This window comes from Puntigrus tetrazona, unplaced genomic scaffold, assembly GCF_018831695.1.
Source record: "Puntigrus tetrazona isolate hp1 unplaced genomic scaffold, ASM1883169v1 S000000776, whole genome shotgun sequence".
NCBI classification, from domain to species: Eukaryota; Metazoa; Chordata; class Actinopteri; order Cypriniformes; family Cyprinidae; genus Puntigrus; species Puntigrus tetrazona.
This window is the reverse complement of record NW_025048382.1, coordinates 770647-780000: the sequence shown is the minus strand read 5'-3', so window position 1 is coordinate 780000 and position 9354 is coordinate 770647. Positions and strand designations below refer to the sequence as shown.

The 9354-nt window shown below is 43.1% G+C and overlaps 2 protein-coding genes across 5 annotated transcripts in view; both read right to left on the bottom strand.

The window, feature by feature from the left end:
- The window catches only part of mib2 (MIB E3 ubiquitin protein ligase 2), a 37064-nt gene extending 35996 nt beyond the window's left edge, over nt 1-1068 (bottom strand). The window contains exon 1 of one of the 2 annotated variants that reach the window (XM_043233296.1): nt 733-1068. In XM_043233296.1, the coding sequence (XP_043089231.1) occupies nt 733-745 (13 nt within the window). In that variant the 5' untranslated portion in view covers nt 746-1068. The remainder of the gene's footprint in view (nt 1-732) is intronic. The other variant, XM_043233298.1, reaches the window with a different exon arrangement.
- A 952-nt stretch (nt 1069-2020) lies between these two features.
- Nucleotides 2021-8645, bottom strand: ubiad1 (UbiA prenyltransferase domain containing 1). Of its 3 annotated transcripts, none has more exons than XM_043233287.1 (3): nt 8370-8645; nt 6765-7320; nt 2021-3292 (listed from the first exon to the last, which is right to left on the bottom strand). In XM_043233287.1, exons 2-3 carry the CDS (start codon nt 7273-7275, stop codon nt 2805-2807), a joined length of 999 nt encoding a protein of 332 aa, XP_043089222.1. In that variant the 5' UTR covers nt 7276-7320; nt 8370-8645; the 3' UTR covers nt 2021-2804. The 3 variants fall into 3 exon arrangements, with proteins under 3 accessions (XP_043089222.1, XP_043089221.1, XP_043089220.1); XM_043233286.1 differs by having other exon boundaries at nt 6765-7367; nt 8451-8645; XM_043233285.1 differs by having other exon boundaries at nt 8451-8645.
- Nucleotides 8646-9354: the final 709 nt, after the last annotated feature.

Here is a 9354-nt window from a genome sequence, read left to right as displayed (position 1 = left end):
TAGCACAGAAACACTGGCCGGAGGGCACAGGGACGTTGTCACAGGACTGATTCTGCATTACGCCGGCACATATTAGGTGTCTCTGATTCGTCAACTCGAAAAAAACCCTACAAAAACAGCCTCGCTGACCTTCGAAACAAACCTGCTGCCCTTTCAACGAGAGCGAGGTTTCTGTCTTTGTCCACTTCCAGGTGTCTGTTCTGAAGCCATCACTTCACGCTAGAGTTTCCCAATCAGATTTAGTAATAAACAATGACTCACCATTTCAAAAAGCACCCTTGTTTTCTGACATAATGCCATGGTAAGGTCATGATTTAGGACATGTCTCTTTGTATGTCTTGTGGACCACTGTATTATATGAGCAATGATACATACATATATTAACACAATAACCACGCAGTGCCGCGGAATCAGTGAAAATATGATCTCTTCACCAGCCTGCAATACATACTGAGTAAAGTATGACCTGCGTTAGTTTCCACATATTTCCTGGCGTGTTTATTATGACTATGATTATTAGCAGAGACGCGCTCTTGTCGTTTATTAATTGTATCGATTGTGCTGAGCCATAATCAATAGGTAAGCGTTTAATGAGTCCCTTCAGCAGCAAAACGCGTGAATTAATCTGAACGTTCAAACAAAAGAGGTAAACAGTGTCCACGGCCGCGACAGCCCCGCCATCGGCCACAACACGCCCGCGGCTCCACGCGTGGATCGTCCCGTGATGCTTACCTGTCGACAACATTAATGCTTCCGCAAAACCCTCACCGGCCCACCGGTGATTAACTCGCTTATACGGTCTAACGGCGATTATTCCAGCGCTGCGCGGCGAAGGACGCGCGTGTGTCAGAGCGCGTCACTGCACGGCCATCGGAGCGGAGCGTCACGAACCTTCCGCGGTGCGTCCGCGCCGCGCGCTTTCAAATAATCCCAGGTGAAAAGCGAAAGGGACGCGTCAACCCGCCATGGTTCGGGCAGACGGAAATCAAAACAGACGCGCGCTAGTCGAGCTAGCAGCCCTGGGCTCGGCTGGATACGCCCACACCCTCCGCGGCGTCACCGCTTCCGTGCGCGACATGCAAATCGAGCCCCTCGCCACGCCCCTGACTATGGCGAAGGCTCGGCTCCTGAATATTAATAAGGTGACGCTACGGGAAGGTTACCAAGCAACGCTCGTTAATATTCATGAGGTGAGCCTTCGCCGTAGTTGGATGTGCAATTGCTCGCCGGGTCCTCGTTAACATTTTATTATTGTTTTAAATGATTACATTTGAGAAGCTGGATATGTGGGGCTTGCGTGGCGCCCTAACGGAACGAGAACACAGCGAGTGATTAGTGGACTTGAAAGGCGCAGTGCGCATGCGCGGACGGCTGAGCTCGCTGTGGACCTCGTGAGCCATCTTGTTGTGGCTCCATATGCTACACCTCTGTTCTCTCTGTGTGTGTCATGAATCACTGTTACACACTATTTAAACAACGTCAAGTGATGCTGAATGATTTACACACATTTTCCATTGTCCCAAAGCTAATGTTCAGTGACGCTTCACAGCATATTAATGTGATCTATCTATCCATCTATGGTATTACTAGTTACTAGTTGTAAGGGAATTAATTACAAAATAGAAGTAAAGATTTTCCAATGCTTTCTCCCAAAACCTCCTCAGCATATCATGATGGAAAAAAAAGTGTAATCACTAAAAGCGTAATTGGTTTGGTATATTCTTTTATTTTGAAAGAGAGTGTGGCATTGAAACGTGTCCATAACAGAAGATCCAGCTGAGAAGCGCTTCTATTCAACTTTTCATTTGGCCAAACCCACCGAAGTCAATGGCACTATGACTAAAGAAAGAACGCTGGAATATTCACCAACTGAACGCCACGCTGCATCTTCTAAAAAAGCGACTTGAGATTTAACATTGAAGATGATATTTTGGATTTATAAAACATACATCAAAAACATCGTTAAAAAAGGATGTACCCTCATGTTTATAAAAACACGAAATAACGGAAAGGTCCTAAATGTATATTGGAAACCTTTAATTCACTAGTAAACCATATATTACACAAATATACCGTATACAATCGTCTTCTTTGTTTCCAGATCGGTCTGTTTGGACAATACTGATGTGCTGGGCACTCGCCCATTCCCAAAACATAAATTAACAGCAATAAATTAAAGTCTCTGCACTTAGCATCGCCGCTATAAATACAAAAGTACCTAGAGCTGTTTAAAACGAACAGAAAGCAGTGCTGTCAAACGGCTAATCCCAGCTGATCGCACACAAAATAAAAGCTTCGGTTCACGTAATACACGTACATGCGTACAAACATACAAACATGTGCATGTTTGAAGAGGATCACAAAAGTTCAAAGTCGTCCTAAAGCGAGAACACATTTTGGTTTTGCGTTTTAGGACAATTCATTCACTTCGAGTGTCGATTACAGTATATTTTTATTCATATAATCTACAATATATATTGAAAATACGAGCAACGTTTCTTAAGAGTTCATTCGCAAAAACAGATAAGTCAAAAAACTTTTTTCATTAGGAATTCGCTTCATCAGAGTAAGATTGGAATATTATTTAAAAAAAAAAAAAAAAATTATATATATTAAAAAAATGATAACGATAATAAAAAAAACTTTTATTTAAAAAGAAAAAAAACTTCTGTTTTGCAAATAAACTCTTTAGTACACACATTTTAGAAACACTTTTATTTTGGATGTGATTAATCGCGATGAATCACTTGACAGCACGAACAGAAAGTTTTAAAAAGAAAAAAAAAAAAACAACCACAGCTGTCTCACAATAACGGCAAGCTACCCTGCGGTGCCAAAATGATCCCGAAAACATAGAAGAGTCCCATGAGCAGGTTGAGCTTGGCAGTCTTTTGGGGGATCTTGGCGTAGCACTGGCAGCGGAACTGCCTCTCCAGAGGGAAGGCCATGGGCAGCGTGAGCAGCGGCAGGGCCATGCTGATGGTGTAGCGCGTGGCCAGGATGCAGAAGAGCAGGTAGGGCACGAACAGCAGCAGGTTGTAGATGACGTAGGAGAGCGCGGGCCCCACCAGGATGGCCAGCGTGACGATGCCCGCCTGCTTGTCCGAGTCCATGTCTCGCGTGTTGTTGCTGTGCAGGATGGCCTCGGTGTTGAGCGCCAGCGGCACGGCGTACACCAGCGGCAGCACCGACAGGTAACCCACCTGCACTGCGTGAGCGAACATGACCGCCAGCGGACCGAAGGTGATGAGGATCACCACGTCCCCCAGAGCCACGTACTTCAGCCCGATGCCTGCGGGGAAAGAGCAAGACCACTTCAGGGAAAAACACTCGTGAATGAGGGGCTGACATCAAAACCAGCAGAAGCTCACCTCGGACTGGGCGACATACAGTCAAAGACACATTCGTTCCTACAGGTCCCACACTTTACTCACTGCAGTTTAAGATAGCTTTGATAGAAAGGTATGCTATCAATTCAGTTGACTTACAATTAAAGTGTTATATATAAATCCATTGGTCTGAATGAAAAAGCAGATTCGTTCTTCACCACTAGGTGTCTCTTTTGGAGGTAAAATCTCTGTTTCCACGGTAACGCAGCACTGCGCTCTCAAACACGGTTTATCAGGCGTTCCAGACATGATGAGATGAAGATGAGAGCAGTCGACCGATCACCACAGATCAGTGTCACGCTGGGAAAGATTCTTCATTTGGGAGGTAAAAATAAAGAACTTGTTTTTTGATGTAGCCTGAATGTCGGCCTGTCGCTGGGGACTCCCAAAAACTAAATAGAAACCTTTAATAACAATAATAGGGGCAGTTTAATAGTAATGGGTCGTTCTTGAATGATTCTCTCTCTCTTTTTTTCTTCTGTACTGGAATTATTTTGACAGACTGGAGAGATCTAATCAGTTCTTTCTCCAGCTCATACTGTATCGGTTAAGGCTTATGGCGCTGTCCAGTGATGAACGAGCGACTCATAAGTTTTGGTCCCAAATTGCAGAGCTAGTCCAATGATTTAAAAAAAAAAAGTTTTCTGACTTACAAAGAATCAAGAGATCTGTTTTTTTACTGTAGGTACACCTCAACAGTAAGAGACAGAATCGAAAAAAAAGAAATCAGAAAATCGAATTGTATGGGTTTTTAATAATTGCCCACACACAGTCAATCAGACTCTTAACTTCTCCACTATGGGCAAGACTAAAGAGCTGTCTAAGGACACCACGGGCAAAACTGTAGAAGGCTGGGACGGGCTACAGGACAACAGGCAAACAGCTCAGTGAGAAGGAAACAACTGCTGGTGCAATTATTAGAAAATGGAAGAAATTCAAGATGACTGTCAATCTCCCTTGGACTGGGGCTAGCATCGTAGAGTATGACCTGGTCAATAACCTGAAGACAGCTGAAACACCGTCTCGGCGGTTAACATCAGTAACACAGGTCACACATATCTAGAAGTTTGCCAAAGACCATCTGGATGATCCAGAGGAGGCACGGGAGGTCATGTGGTCAGATGAGACCGAAACAGAACTTTTTGGTATAAACTCCACTCGCCGTGTTTGAAGGAAGAAGGATGAGTACAATCTCAAGAACACCATCCCAACCGTGAAGCATGGGGGTGGAAACATCATGCTTTGGGGGTGCTTTTCTGCAAAGGGTACATGACTGCACCGTATTGAGCGGAGGATGGACAGGGCCATGTATCGTGAGATTTAAGGTAACAACCTCCTTCCCTCAGCAAGAGCATTGAAGATGGGTCGTGGCTGGGTCTTCCAGCATGACAATGACCCCAAACACACATTGTGTCTAAGCAGCAGCTCCGTACAAAAGCATTTCAAGGTCCTGGAGTGGCCTAGCCAGACTTCAGACCGGAACCCAATAGAAATCTAAATGGAGGGAGCTGAAACTCTGCCGCCCAGCGACAGCTCCAGAACCCTGTGTGTGCAAACCTGGTCAACAACTACAGGAAATGCCCGATCCTCGGCAACTGTAAACAAAGGTTTCTGTACCAAATATTACGTTCAATTTGTCTATTGTATCAAATACTGATTTCATGCATTTTTATATCATACAATACGCTTTTCTGGATTTCACACTTGTTATACCTCCGATGAAAATTACAGACCTCTCTATTCTTTACAAGTCGGACAACTGGAAAAATCAGCAGTGTATCAAATACGTTTCTGCCCACTGTAGTTTTTATAAGCCTAAATGACTTGATTAGTTGGATCATTAAAGTTGCATCTGAACTCCACCAGGTTCTGCAGATGTTAAAGGTTCTTAGGGTTTCTTAAGTATAATGTCTTGCATCCACCGGTAAAAATGATATATATAAAAAAATGTTAATCTGAGTACTTTTTGGTTTGGACAATATGAAGTAAATTAGATGGATGACAGGCTTTAATTACTTCTCTAGTAGTTGCTGCCACATCAATCCGATTAGCTTCAAACAAGTAGTAATCAAGTAATCAAGAGTTCATAGTAGTCTGTACGTAACAAACAGCATGTTTAACTACCAAACAATTCATTTAATTCTAAATTCACCTGTATTCAGAATTATGCCATTTCAGGGCACGTGAACTCAAAAAGAAGATACAATAAGTCTCTCTATTAGAGATGATAGAGCTTTTAGGTATTTTTAAGAACTGCTCACACACTCTATTCTAACATTCTACACCCAACATTTCTTCATTTACATTTTATATCTTCAACAAAAGCAATCTATTAAGCTAAGACTGTATTGCCCAGCCCTATAGGAGCGTCTTAGTGCCATGTAAAAATAATACACTCCTAAAATGATTGGAGAATAAAGTCGAAATTATGAGAACTGAGAAATATGAGAGTATATACAGCCTGTATTGCACGTGCAAGTGGTCTGGATTGGAGCACCGGGACGAAGATCTGAATATGGTTATGATTTCTGCTAATAATCCCATGTCATATACATGCATGCTTGGAAATAATATTTGACTTCAACAGCATTTATTATTTGTAGTGCGCCAATAATAGAGAAGATTTGTGCTTTTGGTACTTTTAATATAAAGCAAAAAAAACCTCAAAATTCAAACAATGTGTCTCACAATAATGTGTTATAATGAGCTCAGATGGCCATATTCATGTGTATCAGTTCATTCAATTACGCCGTTTCTTTTGGGGAACCTTTCATTCCTCACCCGCATGTAATTAAACAACAATAAAACGTTCTCATTGTTGTCTTTTCTGAGGTATAAAACATTAAGTGGCTTCTCTCGAGCGGTTTTATTCATGGCATGATGCAGTGAATGACTGGACGTAATATTTCATTCCTTCAAAGCCATTCATCTTTTGTACCACAAATCACAGCCATTTCGTGTTTCACTGCTTTTAATATACCACACGCCAGCTCTCGAATCCCATCAGTTTGATCATAAATACAATTTAGAAGTTATAGAACAATTCAGAGCAAAGTAAAGGGACATCAAAAGTACTGAATGAATAAATGAATCATAAAGATGATCGACTGACATGCCGCTTAAACTAATGTGGAGCGACAGATTGCTGTACTCGCCTCAAAGCACGCGAAAAACATTATTGTAAGACATATTTTGCACTTTACTTTAAAACTAACAGTATTTGAAAGTTGAGACTTTCCCCAGTGCTCCCAGCTTGATCCAGGCTTTATAACAACTTTATTCTGAGAGTCCACTTTAGACAGTTTTTTTTACGTGGCACTAAAACGCTGCAGCACTAACCTCAACGAACGCGTGAAACCCAATCAGTGTATTCACCTCCAGTGTATAAAAAAGAGCTGGAGAGTCCTCCGAAATAAATGAGAGCGAGATGCTCTAGTTTGAGGGTGGAGAGGAAGTAGAGCAGCGTGGCGCAGAGACATCCAGCGGAGTACAGCGCCGCTCCGAACATCACCACGTCCTGCGGCTTCAGGATCTGATCCACCAAAGTCCTGTCGTCGCTCTTCTTGTGATCGATTCCCTTCGAGAAGTCGTAGTAGGTGTTCACCAAGTTCCCGGCCCCGTGGACCACCAAAACGGCCACGGCACACACCAGCAGGATGAGCAGGTCCACCGAGCCCTCCAGCTTATAGGCCAGAGCGCTGCCCAGAGCCACGGGCGTGAGGGAGGCGCTGAAGCTCCACGGCCTCAGAGCTAGCACGTACGCCGCGCATTTACCCTGAACGTCCAGCGCCACCCGGGCCGCGCGGGTCAGACGACCGCCCGACGGCTTCGTCCCGTTCAGTCCGTTAGAGCCGGAGAGCAAGCCGGTCTCCCCGCCGGAGGCCATCGCCGGCTCAGTCCACGAGCGCTTCAGAGAGATCAGAGGACGCAGCTGTCCAATCACACACAGAGACACATCATGAGAACGGCAGACCTGACCTGAAGCACAGAAACGCTTGACGGGTTCAATACAAACCAGCGCTGGGTAAAGTATGGAGTATTAAAGTATTAAAAATAAATCTATTTATTTAAAGCATTTAGTCGAAGTAGCTCACGATATTTTAAGTGTGTTGCAAAACATACACATCATCTGCAGTGCTTTGTGGACGTGGGCGGAGCCAGGCCCGGACTATAATAGGTGGGATTCTCTGCACAGCATCATGGGTAGTGTAGTTTTCAGCTGTTAAACTATTTTAAAAGTACTATAATTATGACAGTCACTCCTTGAAGCATTTTTGGGGGTCAATCAATGCCAGGCTAACAGAACACAAAGTACAGCAAGATCTAAAATAATTAAAAGACTAAAAAGAACTAATAATGACTGTGTAAACTAAAATCAGCTTCTCTATTCTTTTTGTACTGCATTTCTCTTTAATTATTATACGATTAACAAAAAGCAACACTAGATTGCTCTGTTCTTTTTATTATATAATTACATTTTTTAAAACCTGCTACGTCTATTGCACTATTGTTAAAGGAGACTTGTCCTTACACTCTTTCGTTGATTTTGATCGATTTTAGCGTCTTCTGTTTGTTTCTCTTGATAAAACTGACTGCTAAAATATTAACGTAAATGTTTGTGAAAAGTGTCATGTGCCAATATGCATGTTTTTTGACATATCATGACAATAAATAGACCACGGCCAGGCATTCAATGTTTTTCAGTACAGTAGCAGAGTAATATCACATCTGAACATGAGTTTTTACTGATGTTAGCAGGGTTTATACTGTAATAGAGCAGTAATGAAAGAGGCATGAGCTGAGCAGGTGTGAACTCACCTGTTGATCATCATCACATGATCAGCTGCTCTCTCTACACTCACCTGTCTCTCTCTCTCTCTCTCTCTCTCTCACTCACTCACACTCACACTCACACTCACACACACACACACAGACTCCGCTTCATCCACACAGTGAAGGGTGGCTCGTATGTTCCCTCACCGGTGATGATGGTCAGGCTGCTAGAGGCTAATGCTAGTTCGAGAGATTAGCAGAGATTATCAGGTGTCTGCGGGGTCGTACCTGCTCCGCACACGCTTCACCAGAGTTACTCCACGAGCCGCTCGCGCATCACAGGAATCCCCGCGGGGTCCGAGCCGCAGCGCGCCAGTCGAGTCGATATTTACACGACATTAGAAACATTTACTGACACACATCGCCATTTCCGTCCAGCACCGCAGAGCGCACCCGAGACAACGGCCCGAGCGGAAACACGCGCAAGCGACTCCGTTCCGCCCCCGACCTCTCGGTTATTTCACTTATCCATAACCCAGTTAATTACAAACGTGCTACATTTAATAATATAAAATTCTCACAATTGCTCCTTTTTTGTCTTTTCAAAGAAATGTGCATCCTTTTTATTTTCGTAAAATGTCGATATATATTTAAACGTCTAATAATTCTATTGAGCGTTCTATTTCGTGGCGTGCTACACTTTTTTTTTTTTTTTTTTTTTTTTTTTTGCATAATAATGAACAACCTCTGTCAGCTGAAACAGAAATATTATATTTACTGAATTCGATTGATCCAAAAAGGAAATGTTGGGGATTTTAATGTTCTGTGCAACAGAGAGAAATCCAGTTTGACTGAGCTGTTTTCTTCTACGTCGTTGCTTCGTACTCCATCCCAGCAGATGGCAGAGATGCACCGTGCTGCTTTAAAAAGCATCCTGAAATTCAATAGAAGAACACACTTGTCTAGCAGAGGATGCAAAGGCAGACTCTTAAGAATCTCCACAGTCAAACTAATCCTGCCATGATCTCTACAGCCAAGCACTTTTAACAGCTAATGTAACATCTACCAACACTGGACGTTTAGTGCATTATATTTAGAGCTAAACCGACCTCATCTGCGTGTGCTGGCCAAACTTATGTAGAAATATGTGGAAATAACCCCCGAGAGCTGCACGAATAAGACTTCTTCTGGT

Bases quoted from the DNA above. Each gene is read 5' to 3' on its own strand.
- ubiad1 (XM_043233287.1), bottom strand. From the start codon at position 7,275: ATGGCCTCCGGCGGGGAGACCGGCTTGCTCTCCGGCTCTAACGGACTG. The intron at 3,293-6,764 runs GTGAATACACTG...CTTTCCCCGCAG, and splicing joins CTCTTTTTTATACACTGGAG to GCATCGGGCTGAAGTACGTG.